This window comes from Nerophis lumbriciformis, linkage group LG02 (assembly GCF_033978685.3).
Source record: "Nerophis lumbriciformis linkage group LG02, RoL_Nlum_v2.1, whole genome shotgun sequence".
NCBI lineage: Eukaryota > Metazoa > Chordata > Actinopteri > Syngnathiformes > Syngnathidae > Nerophis > Nerophis lumbriciformis.
The window spans coordinates 38,059,805-38,079,284 of record NC_084549.2 but is presented as its reverse complement, the minus strand read 5'-3'; the positions used below and the strand labels follow the sequence as shown (position 1 = coordinate 38,079,284).

Here is a 19,480-nt window from a genome sequence, read left to right as displayed (position 1 = left end):
TGTAATATTAGCAGAAATTACAAATATTTAGTCTCTATTGGCTATGCTGATGTTAAATAGCAGACAGTATCAAGAAATGATCTTGGATTGCGCTACGAACATGACTCTACTACCAATAATGTATCGGGGCGGATGCAGGTCTGAAGCAAAGACAGAAGGAATTTTCAGACAAAGAATCATGGAAACAAAACTTTTGAATGTCTCGGAGTCCATTCATAATGCTCTGTCGATTGATGGAAGGAGTTTTAAATATGAAGCAAAAGACAGTTCGTGCCACGGGCGATACTGTTCCAGATGAAGTTTGCAATGTTCTGGACTATCTTGCCAGTTTTGCAGAATACAGAGTTATTACTAATTAGTTTGGAGTGCACAAATGCAGCGTGAAGAGGTTTGTGTACGCTGTATTATTCGCCTTCAATATTCCTTAGATTTCATCTTTTATTCCATTCATTTCCTTAGCTATCTTTTTAAATAAAAGTTAGTTTATTTTTTTCTACCATCAATGCACTTCAAAATGTTTTGTTGTTTTAATTAGTGAAGCGAATAAAAAAGTATCTTCTTCATGACAATTGTTGCTACGATTTTATTAAATGGTATCTGCTTCCGGGATGTATCCCGCGCAATGAGACTGGCCCATGCGCGATACGAAGGGTCCTATCCAGCGGCACACACCCACTCCAGAGATCTGGTTTCCAATCGCACAACCCAGATGTGTTAGTGCAACTTTTCAAAAACCGAACATGATCGGATTAAGGTGTTTGCTTGGGCTGTATTAGGCTTATTCAGAGCCGAACTATTTCAAAAAATCAGACTAATCAAGTGCATGGATACGTACTGAATGTCTTCCCCATTGTCATCACAGTACACTTCCCAAGCTGTCCTCAAAACAGTCCTTAAGAGCTTCTTCCATTTCATCGGACCATCTTTTAATGGATGACAGCTGGTTGTCTGTGTCACATAGGCAGGATGTGCACCAGGTTGTGATCAGATCTTCCAAGGGGAGGGAGAGGAGATGAGGTGTATACTTCCTTGGTGTTTGCATAGAAAAGGTCCAGTATTTTACAGTATGTCTGGTGTGGCAGGTGACATATTGTGTGAAGGTGGGCAGGGTAGAGGAGGGAAGGGCATGATTGAAGTCCCCAGTAATGATGAAGAGTGTCTGTGGGTGCTGTGTCTGCATGAGTGCAGGACATCACACGCAGAGCTGGCGATAGCACAAGGGGCAACATATGCAGCTATCACGATAACATGCCACAATTCCCATGGCAGATCGTATGGCCTCATGCCAACAGCTAACAGTTCAATGTCCTTTCAGCAAGAGTTGTCCTTTGATAGTGATGTGCCTTGGATTACGCCATATGTTGTTCACAAACACCACCAGCCCTCCTCCTTTCCTCTTACCACTTTCCTTTGTCCTGTCAACCTGCATTAGCTAAAAACCATGCATTAGCTGAAAACCATGCAGTTTAGCGTCCAAGTCTGTTGTTAGCTCCATTAGCCAGGTCTCCGGGAAAAGCATTAGGCTACATTACCGAAATTCCCTCTGATGTCGGGTTAGTGCCGCTAGCTCGTCCATCTTATTGGGAAGAGATCTTACATTTCCGGTGATGACCGAAGGAAGGACGAGTTTGAAGCTCCTCCTCTTTACCCCGGCGCGACATACCCGTCTCTGTCTCTTCAGCTTATGGGGAACATTGGATCTTTTGCCGGTTAACTTCGCTGCACTACGGAGGGCTAACAGCTGATCGCGACTGTAAACAATGGCATCACTGCTACACAAGATCTCTGCGGTCACTCATGTAAACAATAGAGTGCAAAGTAGAAAAATACCAGTGCAAACTCAAAAAGATTTGTGTCCATCTTGACGTAGTTGGTTTGATAGTAAAAGAACAAAAAATAATTTAAAAAAAGAAGCGCTATAATCAGAGGTGGGTAGAGTAGCCAGAAATTGTACTCAAGTAAGAGTACTGTTACTTTAGAGATTTATTACTCAAGTAAAAGTAAGGAGTAGTCACCCAAATATTTACTTGAGTAAAAGTAAAAAGTATGTTGTGAAAAAACTACTCAAGTACTGAGTAACTGATGAGTAACATATACACACACATATATATATATATATATATATATATATATATACACACACACAAATATATACACATATATATATATATACTAGAGATGCGCGGATAGGCAATTATTTCATCCGCAACCGCATCAGAAAGTCGTCAACCATCCGCCATCCACCCGACCTAACATTTGATCAGAACCGCACCCGCCCGCACCCGCCCGTTGTTATATATCTAATATAGACGATGCAAGGCATTAGTGAGGTTATAAAGCTTTTGCCTGTTAAAGAAAGGAGACTGATCCAAAGCAGCACAGACATTCGCGTGCCACGCTGTCACGACCCAGACGCACACCAGTGCGCAATCATATGGGAGCCGCGCTGAGCGACCTCCAAGCGCGTCTCGCTGCCGGCGACGGCCGGGTATGGGCCCGACGCTCCAGCGCCATCCATTTTCAGGGCTAGTTGATTCGGCAGGTGGGTTGTTACACACTCCTTAGCGGGTTCCGACTTCCATGGCCACCGTCCTGCTGTCTATATCAACCAGGGTGAGCCCCACCCCTTTCGTGAGCGCACTGCGCGCGGAGTGACCCCTGTTACGCGCCCCCGGCAACAGGGGTGGCGGGCAGGTAAGCTGCGCGGGCGGAGCGCGCGGAGTGACCCCTGTTACGAGCCCCCGGCCACGGGGGTGGCGGGCAGGTAAGCTGCTTACCTGCTGCGCGTGACGCCGGCCGCGGCGAAGGCGGACGAGGCGGGGTGTCGGTGCGGTGGGCGCGGTGGTGACCCTGGACGTGCGTCGGGCCCTTCTCGCGGATCGCCTCAGCTACGGCTCCCGGTGGGGCCCTCTCGGGGGAGGGGCCTCGGTCCCGGACCCCGGCGAGGCGTCCCTTCTCCGCTCCGTAAAAGTGTCCATCTCTTTTTTTTTTTTTCTTCTGTTGTGGCATATGCAGCAGGTGCCTGCTCGTTTTTCGTATGTGGGTAACAACATTTAACTATGTATATATATTTCCGAATTGGTTTAACTGCCACCCGCCTGAATCTATTTAAAGTCTAATTTTTTTTTATTTCAACCGCCCGACCCGACCCGACCCGCGGATAAAATCTAATTTTTTTTAATTTCATCCGCCTGATCCGCGGATAATCCGCGGACTCCGCGGTTGTGCCCGCAAACCGCGCATCTCTAATATATACACATATATATATATATATACATACATTGATATATACAGTATATAATTTATATTTATTTATTTTGCCGTTTTTGTTTACATGTTAAAGGTGTTTTAATGAATATACATGCATGTTTAACACATATAGATTCCTTTATTTCATGAAAACAAGAATATAAGTTGGTGTATTACCTGATTCTGATGACTTGCATTGATTGTAATCAGACAGCAGTGCTGGTAACGTCCACGTTTTCAAATGGAGGAGAAAAAAAGTTCCTCCTTTCTGTCTAATACCACATGAAAGTGGTTGGTTTTTGGCTTCTTATTCGTCCAGCTTCCATATTCGTTTTTATACACTTTACAAGAAATACATTGGCGGCAAACTCCGTAGCTTGCTAGCTTGCTAGCTTGTTTGCGCTGGCTTTCGGAGACTCTTATTTTGAAAGCGCAGGCGCGATGGAGCAGCACTTTTATTGTGAAGACAGGAACTGTGCAGTCAGTCTTTAGGCTTTTGACGGGATGTACGGTTGAAACAAAAAAGGGTATTTTTTTCCTTCACACTTTTGATTGATTGATTGGAACTTTTATTAGTAGATTGCACAGTACAGTACATATTCCGTACAATTGACCACTAAATGGTAACACCCCAATACGTTTTTCAACTTGTTTAAGTCAGGTCATGTGACCACCTGGCTCTGTTTGATTGGTCCAACGTCACCGGTGACTGCATCTGATTGGTGGAACGGAGTGAACGTCACCAGTGACTGTATTTGTTGAAACACTATGAAGGTCTGTCTGACAAACCAAAACAAACAAAGCGTGCATTAACAGATCGATAAAAAATTAGTAGCGAGTAGCGAGCTGAATGTAGATAAAAGTAGCGGAGTAAAAGTAGCGTTTCTTCTCTATAAATATACTCAAGTAAAAGTAAAAGTATGTTGCATTAAAACTACTCTTAGAAGTACAATTTATCCCAAAAGTTACTCAAGTAGATGTAACGGAGTAAATGTAGCGCGTTACTACCCACCTCTGGCTATAATAATATAAAAATAGGGAACGAACCCATTGCGGGCAGAGGCTGCTGTAACATGCGACCACTAGTGCGGCGCAATCTTGATAATCTACTGATTACTTAAAAACTAACTGATATAATGGGAAATGTTTTCCAGATTCATATTTAGGAGCAACAAATACATATAGACGACTTGTTTGCAAAATTTTGGTCATATATGGTTGTATTTATAATGAAAGAAAATGTGGGCAGTAGTTTGGAAAACGGCTGCTGTAAATTCCTGTTTGTGTTATACCAAAGTTGGCCTAAAGGTTGTTTTTTTCGAAAATGTAGGTTATGTAGTGATAAAGTTTTAAATGTTAAAAACGTAAAAATTATTGGAGGAATTTATTCTTGCGCAACGACACAACTTTAGAATATTGGTCATTAGTCAAATTCGACTAAGTCTTCCAGAGCTATCACTTTACATAACTCCCACGCTAATGTCACATGATCATAGCTGAGGACTCAACTTGTTCGATTTGTTATGTTCAACGTCTCCAGTTAGAGGCAAATTAGATGAAGTGTCATATTAAAGTTTACAGTTTCAGAGAGAGCCAGTGAGTTGTTTATAGTTTAACATTGGCTGTTTGTTATTGTATTTTCCTCTCCTTGGATCGATAAAACCCTGTCTGTCTTGTTTGTGCGCAAAAAGACACAATAATGTGTTTCCACATATACTAGCACAGCTTTTAAGACTCACAAAAACAAATTAGGGCTTTTGTACTACAAGGGCGCCATTGTGAGACTGTTATCCAAGAACATATTTTCTTTGTGGTTATTCTCCCTCACAACATTTTCATTAAAACACATCCAGTGCCAAAAAACCTGGACAGTCTGTCTGCAGCTTTGCCCTTTCTCTGTCAGGCTTGGGGGTGACTAAAGTCACCTAGCAACCAGGGAACCAGGCATGAGGTGGGATAATCCCATGATAAGTGATGGGTTAAGATTACATGTGTTTGGTATCTTGGCAGGAGGGAAAATGAAGCTTGGTGATTTCTTTGTAAGTGATGAGTTTAGTGTCTCCTTATTAGCACAGTGACCACGGACACTTTTATTATGCTGTCAAGTGAGCCACACTGTTAGGTAAATCCCAGACCAACACTTTATTCTGTCCGGAAAAAGTTATTATTTTACATTTGAGGGCCACATCGCAGTTATGGCTGAATAATATTGTATGAATATAAATGTATAAGGATTTTCCTCAAGATATTATCATACAATTACTTATGCATTTGATAAAGTGTTTTACATACACTGTAAAAAAAAAAAATCTGTAGATTTTGCTGGAAAAATGATGGTAGATTTTACAGCATATTACTGTAAGTGTAAAAAACCATATCACTGTTTATGGTAAAATTTTGCCAACTAAGCTGTCACTGTTTCACCATAAAATATTTGATTGTTTTTGTTCAATAGATTAATACTGTAAATGGAGAAACGTTACCACTGAGCTGCCAGTTTTTTTTTCCATAAAATCTCTAGTTGTTTTTACGGTGTATTACTGTAAATGGAAAAACGATCGCAGTTTTTTCACATAAAAATTCTGGCAACTAAGCTGCCAGTTTTTCACCATAACATGTACGATTGTTTTTGATATGTGTGTTTACTTTAAATGTATACAGTATATGTATTTTTACTGTAAATGGAAAAACCTTACCACAATTTTTTATATGGTAAAATTTTGGCGACTAAGCAGCCATTTTTTTTTTACTGTAAAATCAGTGTACTGTAAATGGAAAAACGGTAGCACCATTTAAACTAAAATAAATTATGGCAACTGAGCTGTCAATTTTTTTTTACCCTAAAATGGGGCGGTATAGCTTGATTGGTAGAGCGGCCGTGCCAGCAACTTGAGGGTTCCAGGTTCGATCCCCGCTTCCGCCATCCAAGTCACTGCCGTTGTGTCCTTGGGTAAGACGCTTTACCCACCTGCTCCCATTGCCACCCACACTGGTTTAAATGTAACTTCGATATTGGGTTTCACAATGTAAAGCGCTTCACTAGAGAAAAGCGAGTCACTAGAGAAAAGCGTTATATGAATATAATTCACACTTCACAAAATCTTTATTTTTTCAATTTGATTGATAACTTGGTTTGTAAATCATAAGTCAAGCAGATCTTTATGTATTTATATTTTAACTAACATTTTTTGTAATGTATGATAATATTATATTTGTTGCATTATTAAATAATATTAACGTTTAAAATATATGCAATTTTATGCATTACATGTTTTTTTTTTCTGTCAAATTGGAAAGAACAAAAGTATTTAGAAAAAAAAGAAATTACTTTATCAACTCATATTATTTTCAGGCATTTGTGGGCTGTATAAAATGACGTGGCGGGAAAGAGTTAGACACCTGTGCCTTACAACAGCTCACAGTTCGAAGCCTCAAAGCTAATGAAGTGAGAAACAGTTGGGAAAAGACTTTAAAGTTTGAATCCAAAGCTTCCCCGTCTGCACACATCACTGTCTACACAGGAGTGAGCAACTTCTGACAGCTTTGGAAGAAGCTTAATCCCACGACACAACAGTTTAACATCAATAGCAGAAACATTTTTCTGTGGTTGTGAATATGAAAAAGAACAACATGAGGAATGTGCTATGTTGGCAAAATGTCTCATGTTCCTTCCTTTTGTTTGTAGGACATAACGAATGCTGATGACAAGGAAATCATCAGCAGTTCTTCAGGCGTCAGGTATCTTTAAGAATTTAAATGTGAGTCGATTGCCTCATCATGGATGAGGAGGTCTTTTGCAGAATATGTCAGGAAATTTGGGATAAAGACCTGATTACTTCATCTGGTTGATCATCTGTGCACCGGTAGGACTTCTAGTCTTACATGTTTGGGCTATTTTTAGAAGTGTTATTACCGAGGCTGTGCTAAGAGGTTCATCCTTGGTTTATGGTGTCAGGGAAGCCAGGCCTGAGTAAAAGGGTAGGCAGGTGCACGCAGTGTTTTCTGGCATGGATCACAGTGGTGAAGCCATAACGTACACCCGGAAAAACAGGCCTCTGTTTTAATTGAAGCAATGTCTATAAATGTTTATAATTGTGGTTTGGTTTGGTACACCACGCGCTCATTTTACATTGGCATTTTCACCGTGGGTGTGTAAGCGGTACGTTAATAAAAGTTCACTGGATTAATAACTGCACAAGCTACTCAGTGTAAAATCATAGCAATGACTTGCATATGAATCGCCAGTGAATTCAACTAATCCAAAACATGACAAAGCCAAGAACTGCACTGTGTGTAGACATGATCTGTGAACAAATAACAGACAAATGCGCTGACCTGTGTGACCCAGTGCATTTATTTTCCTCACATTCTGTAGCTAAAGCACACAAAGGTGCATGTCTGGGTTTTAAAACAGAATTGTATCATTTAAGGTTGAAATACCTTAAGCAATACCGGTACCTTAAATGGTAAAACACACCACAAACCAAATAAAGTATAACCATGGTATTACACATGTGCAAATTTTAAATATATGGAGGGTAAAATGCAACAAAATTAAAAACATATATCTTTAAATAATTACTTAATTGTGTCATTCATTAATTATAATTGCAATTAAATACATGTGTTATTAGATGTGTCATTAAATTATTTAATGTAAACATTCATTTAATTATTTATTCAATCACTTTTTAATCATTCATTATTACATTATTCAAATAATTATTTCACAATGTGTTTGTTTTAAATTGTTTTTAATTGATTAATTAAACCATAACCTTAACAATCATTTAATTATTTGTTTAATTATTTGTTGAATGTGTGTGTCAGCAATTCAAGAATTCATTGTATTTGTCAAACTCATTTAATAATTAAATCGTTAAATAATTAAGTCATGGAATTTAAAAAAATAATTAAATAATAAATGTATTTTACATTGAATAAATTAATAACAAATTAATAAACTATAATTGATAAATGACAAAAAAATGTATTTAAAGATATATTTATTAGATTTTGTCCTATTTGAAACTCCATATATTAGTTGTGCTGTCAGGCGAGTGCAACGATCAAAGCTGGCACGTAAATAGGTTGCAATTCCGCTTATTGAAAAAAAGACACTGCTAATGTAATATTCACCTCGTAGCATAGATTTGTAATAATTCTGTCAAACAACCAACAGACAGCTATGTGACTAACTCAGGGGTCGGCAACCCAAAATGTTGAAAGAGCCATATTGGACCAATTATTCAAAACAAAAATCTGTCTGGAACCGCAAAAAATTAAAAGCCTTATATTATAAGTGTTATAATGAAAGCAACACATGATGTAATTGTCTATATTAGTTATATTAATCTACTATCAAAGGCTGATGGAAATCTTCGTTGACAGAAATGTTGTATTTTAATTTTTATTCTACACGTTTTTGCAACATTGGAAATCATTAGTAAATTGGAGACTTCTCACAGAATGGCCAAAGGTATAGATGTGTGTGTCCAAGTTTAAGGAAACGGCAGGCTGTCTTCTTCTAATGGATTTATTACAATCTTTGCAAACTGGGTAACGTTTGCTCTGGTTTGGAACAACATGGCACACAAACAACTATGAGAAATGCAGCCAATATTACATACAGATAATGTGTCATGAGACATGCAAATATAAATTAAATACACAGAGGACATAAGTAAAGGAAATTAAATGAGCTCAAATATACCTACAAATGAGGCATAATGATGCAATATGTACACACAGCTAGCCTAAATAGCATGCTAGCATCGATTAGCTTGCAGTCATGGATTGACCAATTATGTCTGATAAGCACTCCAGCAAATCAATACAATCAACAAAGCTCACCTTTGTGCATTCACTCAGAGCATAAAACGTTTGGTGGACAAAATGAGAAAGAAGGAGTGGCATAAAATACGTCTTTTTGTGGCAGCATCGGAGAAATTTGTACATGTAAACAAACTACGATGAGTTCCAGAATCACTGAAATTAGTAGGACAAAACGGTGCTTGCCAAATACTCTCATCAGTGAAGCATGTTTAATATAAACAGTGGGATTTCTAACAATTAGGAAGGTTTGTGTCATGTTTGTTCTCCTACAGACATTACATTAAAACAAAAAATAGATGTTTTTCTTCATCTTTTTCTATTTTCACACATCTCTGAAAGAGGTCCAGGGCAGCGCTAAAGAGCCGCATATGACTCTAGAGCCGTGGGTTGCTGACCCCTGGCCTAACTGAATCGTAACACAAATCTAATTTCAAATTGAAACTACGTTTAAACCAAATTGAAGACGCCGACAGGCCGCATTTAGCCCGCGGGCCGTGGTTTGGATACACTTGGTTTAAACAACAACTAGCATTCTCTGTTGTTGAGTAGATAAATGATATCATTGGATACAAATGAGTTATCAGGTCATAACCAAAATCGCTTTTGTTTTTTTGTCTGGATTTCACCCATATGAATGGATAATGCTCGTTATGTGTGGTCATGTGACCTTTAGCGACACATGAGTGATGAACTTATCAAAAACTATGTTGTGCACCACATCCCGGGCACGGCACCGCTGCTGCTTACTGCTCCCCTCACCTCCCAGGGGGTGAAGAAGGGGATGGGTCAAATGCAGAGGACAGATTTCACCACACCTAGTGTGTGTGTGACAATCATTGGTACTTTAATTAATTAATTAATTAATAAATAGCATTGCTAACTTTGGTCTGGAATTATTCTCTAGTTTTGTCTGTGGATAATAAATATGCAAGAGCTGCATACATTAGTATCGGAAATTACGTGCTGGATGGTATGTTTAAATCATATCATTATCAGTAAGAAAGCCAACATTGGGCATCCCGAGAAATATGGTATGTGTTTGCTACACACAGGCCACCAAATGCCTCTCATTCTGCGGACAAAATGAAGATGTAACCTTCTGGAAAGAAAGAAATGAAACACGTCAAATTGGAAAATGAAACAACTTACTGCTCAGTGGCATTATGTGGTCGACTCCAGGGTGATGAAAGTTAATACCCATACGTCCTGTACAAGACAAAAAAAGGAGGAGTTAACCTAAACAGGAGAAAACGAGACAAATCCAGTATCTTGACAGACGTGGTTTAATCTTTTCTGCTACTATAAACAATAGAACAATGGTGTATTTTACATGAAGGGAATACACAAATAAGCATGATAACAGAAAACAGTCATTCATTTGTTGTCATATCTTTGATATGCACACACACACACACACGCACACGCACACGCACACGCACACGCACACGCACACGCACACGCACACACACACACACACACACACACACACACACACAAACAAACAAAAAAACAAAAAAACAAACAAAGGGATGGAAAAGACAGAACTCCACACAGGCTTCATTCTGCTATGGTGACAAAGGCAGCTCCATCTGTCAGTGCGTTGATGGAAAGTGGTCTTGTGTGAGAGATCGTCTGTCTGCTTATCTCACTCATTCCAACCAACCAGCATCAGCAAATACTAGGATTGGGTGGTATGCTCAATTTCCTAAATCGGTTTGATTTGATTTCAGAAGGTTATGAATCGTTTAATCACGGTTCAATACAAGTGTACTTAATTTTTTCTCTTCATCGTAAAGAACTTTGGACAGTTTAAACTGCAAAAAGTCAAACAAGTGCAATTATGAATTAAAGGAATTACAAGTGAAAGTGTGTTGCAGCATTCCATCACTGCAAATTGCATTTCTTCATGCAGAAAATAATAACACTGAATAGGTAAGCTTTTTGTCTTGGACCCCTACTTTGCTACAACGTAGTCAGACAGGATGTAAAGCACAGCGATTTTCTTGTGAAGGCCAGCAGTGTGTGCTTGGTTTTTCTGGCACACTTAACAACAGTGCAGTGTGCGGAGAGAAAGGCTGCATGATTTAGAGAAAAAAACTAATTGCAATTTTTCCCTCTAAAAGTGCGATTGTGATTTTTATATTTTGTACATAAAACTGCAAAAATAATGAGTGACAGTTACTTTTAGACTGTCAATCAACATATACTTGTCTCAAGGTGCCACACATTAAAACACTGTGCTGTAATTTACTTCTGGGGCGGTATAGCTTAGTTGGTAGAGTGACCGTGCCAGCAACTTGAGGGTTCCAGGTTCGATCCCCACTACTGTCATCCTAGTCACTGCCGTTGTGTCCTTGGGCAAGACACTTTACCCACCTGCTCCCAGTTCCACCCACACTAGTTTAAATGTAACTGAGATATTGGGTTTCACTCTGTAAAGCACTTTGAGTAACTAGAGAAAAAGCGCTATATAAATATAATTCACTTCACACTTCACTTCACTTAAAAAAATATTTGGTTTATTCAGACAGGCTAAGAGCTTTTGTCAACATTACGCTCTCAAACTAAATAAATAGCTGATAAGAACTATTCAGTGTTTATGATGTAATGTGCCGATAATCATAATATATAATAATAATGCAAGTTTACCTAAAGGATATAAACTTTTATTTCTCGTTACTTTAGTACTGTTTACCATTGTACTGTAATTAGAAGGTAATACAATGTGTTTTCATAAATAAATAAACAAAAACTAAAATGAACTTATTACTGTGCGTAAAAATGTACTTTAAATAAATATTGACACCTATTTAATAATACCACAAAAAAACAATTATACACAAAGCAATTTGGTAAATAATCTCGGTATTATCTTCGACCCAACTCTCTCATTTGAGTCACGTATTAAGAGTGTTACTAAAACAATCTTCTTTCATCTCCGTAATATCGCTAAAATGTGTTCCATTTTGTCCACCAGCGACGCTGAGATCATTATTCATGCATTCGTTACGTCTCGTCTCGATTACTGTAACGTATTATTTTCGGGCCGCCCTATGTCTAGCATTAAAAGATTACATCTGTGGTCCCCTCCAAGGTTTCTCATTGTATCCCATTGGGTTGAGTTTTTTCTTGTCCTGATGTGGGATCTGAGCTGAGGATGTCGTCTGTTGTTCTTTCTTCATAGTGAGCTTGCACCAATACCAATGGTCACCTTACAAGACTCTTAGTTACAACTATAATCACTACAAAGTTTCAATCAGATGTTTACATGTATAATAAGAAACAACAGCGTGGCATGAGCACCTAAACGAGCCACGTGAAACCAGCAAGTGTAAAGTGTGCCAACAAATGTTGCAATGGGTTCTATTATTGTGTCTTCATGGCTCATTGAGAATCAGGTGGTGATTTGTTTTGCCCCAGAAGGCTTGGAAGCTAACGTTAATAGTGTAATACTGTTGGGGAATCAATACCATGCCCTTGTGAATCGATATTGAAAAATGTAAGATATCGATCCGTAATCGGTTAAATAGATTTCTTTTACCACCCCAAGCAAAAACACCTAGTAAAAATAAATATCCCATCGAGACAAACTGTTGTCAGCAGAACTAGGGTCATGTATTACGTCAGAATTTGCCTACAGTTAACGTTTTACTCAACACAGTCGGATAACAGCCGACAGTACATAAAGCCCTCTTTAATCAGAGGTGATGCAACATTGTCACCTGACTGCATTTTCAAGATTTGGCAATTTACCCATTAAAGTCGTTGTGTATAAAGTCACAGGGACTTTAAAGGGGAACTGCATTTTTTATTTTACTTTGCCTATTGTTCATAGTCATTATGAAAGATATGACGATGGATGTTATTTTTGTTTTCAAAAATTTTTCTAAAGTTTGCTTACAATGGAGCATATTGCAGCAGCGCAATTCCGCCGACAAAGCCCTTAAAAAAACACCCAAACAACTCAATTAGGGTTTTATATACCGGTACATGATGTATATATGTAACGTAATAACAGGCACATTTAAAAATAACATTTAGTATTTGCGTATTTTGATCAATTTAAGCATATGTGGCATATTAATTTCAAAAACGCATCACGTTTGCTTTTTTTTTTTCTTCATCATTGATTGTTACTCACTGCAGACTACATGAGAGCCAACAAACATAATACAACATCACTTACTGTGCAAGGTCTGCTGTCATTTGAATGCAGACTGCTAGGATGTTCATATATTCCCATTTAGGTGAATAATATCTCATAATCTTCACAAAGGAACAGAGTTGTGTGGGCGGGGGTATCAAACATCTTTTTGTGTCGTTCTGGCCGTTTTCGGGTCCTAAATGGCTGTGAAAGTGTACCAACTCGTCGGAATACCTACTCTGACTTCTGCTGTCCAGGTGAGAGGCATGATTTAGGATCTACAATAAACTCACAGGTAGCAAGAAAGTGAGAAAGCAGCAAACCACTCGATCATGTCAACATTGGCACACGCGGATGTCATCACGGCACCACTATAAATAGTTTGTCTGCGTTAGCGTTTATAGTAACAATATCACTAATACTTGGTTAATATTCAAGTCACGTAATGTAAATAGAGTATTGTTGGCGCTTTTTGAATGGTTATTCATTGTAGTTTATGAGCGAAATAGTGGAGCTCCCATTGGCTCCGCTGTGAGCTGACTTTTATTTACGTTTATTTAAAGGGGAACTGCAGTTTCTTTGGAATTTTGCCTAATGTTCGCAATCATCATGAAAGACATGACAATGGATGGATTTTAAAAAAATGCATTCTAAATATTAAATAAACGTAAATAAAAGTCCGCTTACACCAAAGCCAATGGGAGTTCCTTATTCCGCCCATAAAATCCGATAAATAACCATTCAAAAAGCGCCAACAATACTCCATTTACATTTCGTGATTTGAATATTAACTAGTGATATTGTTATTATAAGTGCTATTGTAGATGAACTATTTATAGCGGCGACGTAATCACTTCCATGTCTTCCTATGTTTACATCATCAAGTGGTCTGCTGCTTTCTCGATTCCTTTCTCCCTGTAGTTTACTGTAGATCATAAATCATGCTTCTCACCTGGACATGAGATGTCTGAGTGGGTAATCCGACAAGGTGGCACACGTTGACAGCCAATTTAGGACCTAGAACTGGCAAGAACAACACGGATAACGCTTGTTGCCCCCTACCCCTCCATCCCGTTTCTTCGTGAGGATTATGAGACATTCTTAACCTAAATGAGTATATATGAACATCCCAGCAGTCAGCATCCTAATGACAGCAGACCTTATACAGTAAGTGATATTTTATTATGTTTGTTGGCTCCAGAGGTGGGTAGTAACGCGCTACATTTACTCCGTTAAATCTACTTGAGTAACTTTTGGGATACATTGTACTTCTAAGAGTAGTTTTAATGCAACATACTTTTACTTTTACTTAAGTATATTTATAGAGAAGGAACGCTACTTTTACTCCGCTACTTTTATCTACATTCAGCTCGCTACTCGCTACTAATTTTTATCGATCTGTTAATGCACGCTTTGTTTGTTTTGGTCTGTCAGACAGACCTTCAAAGTGCCTGCCTTACTGGTGACGTTTCACTTCGTTCCACCAATCAGATGCAGTCACTGGTGACGTTGGACCAATCAAACAGAGACAGGTGGTCACATGACCTGACTTAAACAAGTTGAAAAACTTATTGGGGTGTTACCATTTAGTGGTCAATTGTACGGAATGTGTACTGTACTGTGCAATCTAATAATAAAAGTTCCAATCAATCAATCAAAAGTGTGAAGGAAAAAATATACTTTTTTTATTTCAACCGTACATCCCGTCAAAAGCCTCAAGACTGACCGCACATGAGGACGTTCCTGTCTTCACAATAAAAGTGCCGCTCCATCGCGCCTGCGCTTTCAAAACAAGAGTCTCCGAAAGCCAGCGCAAACAAGCTAGCAAGCTACGGAGTTTGACGCCAATATATTTCTTGTAAAGTGTATAAAAACGAATATGGAAGCTGGACAAATAGGATGCCAAAAACCCACCACTTTCATGTGGTATTAGACAGAAAGGAGGAACTTTTCTTCTCCTCCATTTGAAAACGTGAACATTATCATCACTACTGTCTGATTACAATCAATGCAAGTCATCAGAATCAGGTAATACACCAACTTATATTCTAGTCTTCATTAAAGAAAGGAATCTATATGTTAAACATGCATGTATATTCATTAAAACACCTTTAACATGTAAACAAAAACAGCAAAAATAAATACATATAAATGATGTACTGTATATATCAATGTATATGTATATATATATATATATATACACACACACACAGGTAAAAGCCAGTAAATTAGAATATTTTGACAAACTTGATTTATTTCAGTAATTGCATTCAAAAGGTGTAACTTGTACATTATATTTATTCATTGCACACAGACTGATGCATTCAAATGTTTATTTCATTTAATTTTGATGATTTGAAGTGGCAACAAATGAAAATCCAAAATTCCGTGTGTCACAAAATTAGAATATTACTTAAGGCTAATACTAAAAAGGGATTTTTAGAAATGTTGGCCAACTGAAAAGTATGAAAATGAAAAATATGAGCATGTACAATACTCAATACTTGGTTGGAGCTCCTTTTGCCTCAATTACTGCGTTAATGCGGCGTGGCATGGAGTCGATGAGTTTCTGGCACTGCTCAGGTGTTATGAGAGCCCAGGTTGCTCTGATAGTGGCCTTCAACTCTTCTGCGTTTTTGGGTCTGGCATTCTGCATCTTCCTTTTCACAATACCCCACAGATTTTCTATGGGGCTAAGGTCAGGGGAGTTGGCGGGCCAATTTAGAACAGAAATACCATGGTCCGTAAACCAGGCACGGGTAGATTTTGCGCTGTGTGCAGGCGCCAAGTCCTGTTGGAACTTGAAATCTCCATCTCCATAGAGCAGGTCAGCAGCAGGAAGCATGAAGTGCTCTAAAACTTGCTGGTAGACGGCTGCGTTGACCCTGGATATCAGGAAACAGAGTGGACCGACACCAGCAGATGACATGGCACCCCAAACCATCACTGATGGTGGAAACTTTACACTAGACTTCAGGCAACGTGGATCCTGTGCCTCTCCTGTCTTCCTCCAGACTCTGGGACCTCGATTTCCAAAGGAAATGCAAAATTTGCATGGTTGGGTGATGGTTTGGGGTGCCATGTCATCTGCTGGTGTCGGTCCACTCTGTTTCCTGAGATCCAGGGTCAACGCAGCCGTCTACCAGCAAGTTTTAGAGCACTTCATGCTTCCTGCTGCTGACCTGCTCTATGGAGATGGAGATTTCAAGTTCCAACAGGACTTGGCGCCTGCACACAGCGCAAAATCTACCCGTGCCTGGTTTACGGACCATGGTATTTCTGTTCTAAATTGGCCCGCCAACTCCCCTGACCTTAGCCCCATAGAAAATCTGTGGGGTATTGTGAAAAGGAAGATGCAGAATGCCAGACCCAAAAACACAGAAGAGTTGAAGGCCACTATCAGAGCAACCTGGGCTCTCATAACACCTGAGCAGTGCCAGAAACTCATCGACTCCATGCCACGCCGCATTAACGCAGTAATTGAGGCAAAAGGAGCTCCAACCAAGTATTGAGTATTGTACATGCTCATATTTTTCATTTTCATACTTTTCAGTTGGCCAACATTTCTAAAAATCCCTTTTTAGTATTAGCCTTAAGTAATATTCTAATTTTGTGACACACGGAATTTTGGATTTTAATTTGTTGCCACTTCAAATCATCAAAATTAAATGAAATAAACATTTGAATGCATCAGTCTGTGTGCAATGAATAAATATAATGTACAAGTTACACCTTTTGAATGCAATTACTGAAATAAATCAAGTTTTTCAAAATATTCTAATTTACTGGCTTTTACCTGTATGTATATATATATATATATATATATATATATATATATATATATATATATATATATATATATATATGAGTGTGTATGTTACTCATCAGTTACTCAGTACTTGAGTAGTTTTTTCACAACATACTTTTTACTTTTACTCAAGTAAATATTTGGGTGACTACTCCTTACTTTTACTTGAGTAATAAATCTCTAAAGTAACAGTACTCTTACTTGAGTACAATTTCTGGCTACTCTACCCACCTCTGGTTGGCTCTCATAAAGTCTGCAGTGAGCAGAAATGAAGGGAGAAAAAGCTTATGATTAAAATGATCAAAATACAAAAATATCATATGTTATTATAAATGTGCTTGTTACTACATTACACGTATACTTACATCATCCATATAACACCTCAATGGAGGTGTTATATGTTTTTTAGGGGCTTTATAGGCAGAATGTAACGTCTCCCATAGGCTCCATTTTAAGCATAATTTTGATCAAATGTATTTAATATTCCGAAGTCATAAAAAAAAAAAAACTCCATCCGTCGTCATGTCTTTAATAAGGATTGTGAATGATAGGCAAAATTCCAAAAAAAGTGCAGTTCCCCTTTAAGAGCCTGACTAGCTGTTTTCTGCAGGTTGGTGTTTGCTGATGGTTTGCTAAAAATGACTGGAAATGTTGAATAGAGCTAGTAGGGAATAGTTGTTGGTTTAGCATCAGTGCTCTGCTCTTGTAGACTAATCTGCAGTGTCCCTTAAGTTAGTCAACATGCAATCAGTTCCAGTGAAATACATGTGAAAGATCCCTGAGGTAGATCTCCACCGCCACAAGGCTAAAAATTAACAAAAAAGGGGTAAGCAAACGCACCACAAAGGTGACTAATATGTATGACTGAATTACTCACTTAAAAAATACTTGTCTGTGCCTGTCTATGGTGAGTAGAAATTTAGGGGACAGTTGCTCTACCAATACCTTAAAATACTCTAGCTCTGGGTCTCTGCCATTTGCTCCTTTAGGTCAGGCAATAACCTTGTACGATATATGATATAAATAATATCAATTATATACATTTGGCTGACGATATAGTTTTTAATACTATGGCCATATCATTATACTGCATTCTTATGACCCATTTTAGCTGTGTCGCACAAATTTGACAGCAACAAGCAAATGACCACGTCCTCAACGCAATGTAGCGTCCTCACTAGCGGCTATCGTCCCTCCACAGTGAGAGTCCCGAATCCTTGCTTCCATGGCGACAAGTAAACTATGTTTCCTGCAAATAAAGAAATAGCTTAACAAATTGAGCGTTCACTTGGCTTAATTTACGGGCTATTTGACATCACGGAAGTTAACTTCCTGTTATAGACACCTCCGTCCGTGTAAAAAAAAACTAAAAAAAACCTCTCTGTGTCGTATTCGTTTGAGTAAACCTCGATCACACGAAGCTAAGAGAGCCCAGCTTGTAGGTTCAATTTACACAATTAAATAGTTTACTTGTTCGGACACTAATGTGTTTATATAAGTTTATATTGGGGTCAATGTTTCTTAATGGGTAAAGATGTTAATGTGTCTTGTATTCATGTTAGCATTTAAGCTAGCAAACGAGCTAGCGCATAGTCAGTCCGTGAGTTTATCAAAGTTATCAATCACGTTTTTTCGATAATTCATATCTAAAAAGGTAGCAGTAACCGTTGGGGGTATTATCGTTGTTGTCATTAAAACCCTTGTTTATTGTTACATCCCTAGTATGATCAATGCTTCCCCTGTAAATACTTGGAATTGGATTGATACTCAAATTTGTAGTATTGCCCAAAAATATCCAAACAACAAAACAATAAGTGCTTATTACATTTTAACAGTAGTGTAGATCAGGGTTCCCAAACCTATTTTCCACCAGGCACCGGTTCAAAGTATGCATTATTTTCACGAACCGGCTTTCCACGGTTTGTGAAAATAATGCGATCTCTAAGCGCCGCTTATATGCACACAACAACTGTCTATTCAAAAATTATGGTGTTTTTTTTGTGTGTAAACAAAGCACGCACAATGTGTCTAAATATATTAAGTCTTTATTGTTCAAACGGCACAACCATGTCAGGAATATTGTTTCAACCGACGGTGAAAATGCTCTAAACTCAAGGTATACACGCAACTTAAAGCATAACAAAAAGCTGACAGTATCTGACATTTTATATGACACAGTATGGATTATAACATGTTTAAGTGCTGGCAAGTGGGTCTTGATTAATAACCCAATCTGTTATAAAAAGGGTGACTAGCTGTATGAACAAATACTTGGTGGAACGCAATGTAAAGGACTGCACATTTTACATTATTTATTCACCTTTCTCGGAGTCCTTTTGTTTATCTAACAGTATCTCTTTTTTTGCAAGGTTGCGGTAATCATTAATAACAGACTGGAAGAACAATCACATTAATAAAACATCACATCCATTTTGGGCAAGCGT

The 19,480-nt window shown here is 38.4% G+C and overlaps 1 protein-coding gene across 7 annotated transcripts in view; it reads right to left on the bottom strand.

Annotated features, from left to right (window-relative positions):
• cpeb3 (cytoplasmic polyadenylation element binding protein 3) overlaps positions 1-19,480 on the bottom strand; it is a 112,251-nt gene that overhangs the window by 66,176 nt on the left and 26,595 nt on the right. For all 7 annotated transcript variants that reach the window (XM_061962380.1, XM_061962371.1, XM_072916200.1 and 4 more), the window contains exon 4: positions 10,234-10,290. In XM_061962380.1, the coding sequence (XP_061818364.1) occupies positions 10,234-10,290 (57 nt within the window). The remainder of the gene's footprint in view (positions 1-10,233; positions 10,291-19,480) is intronic.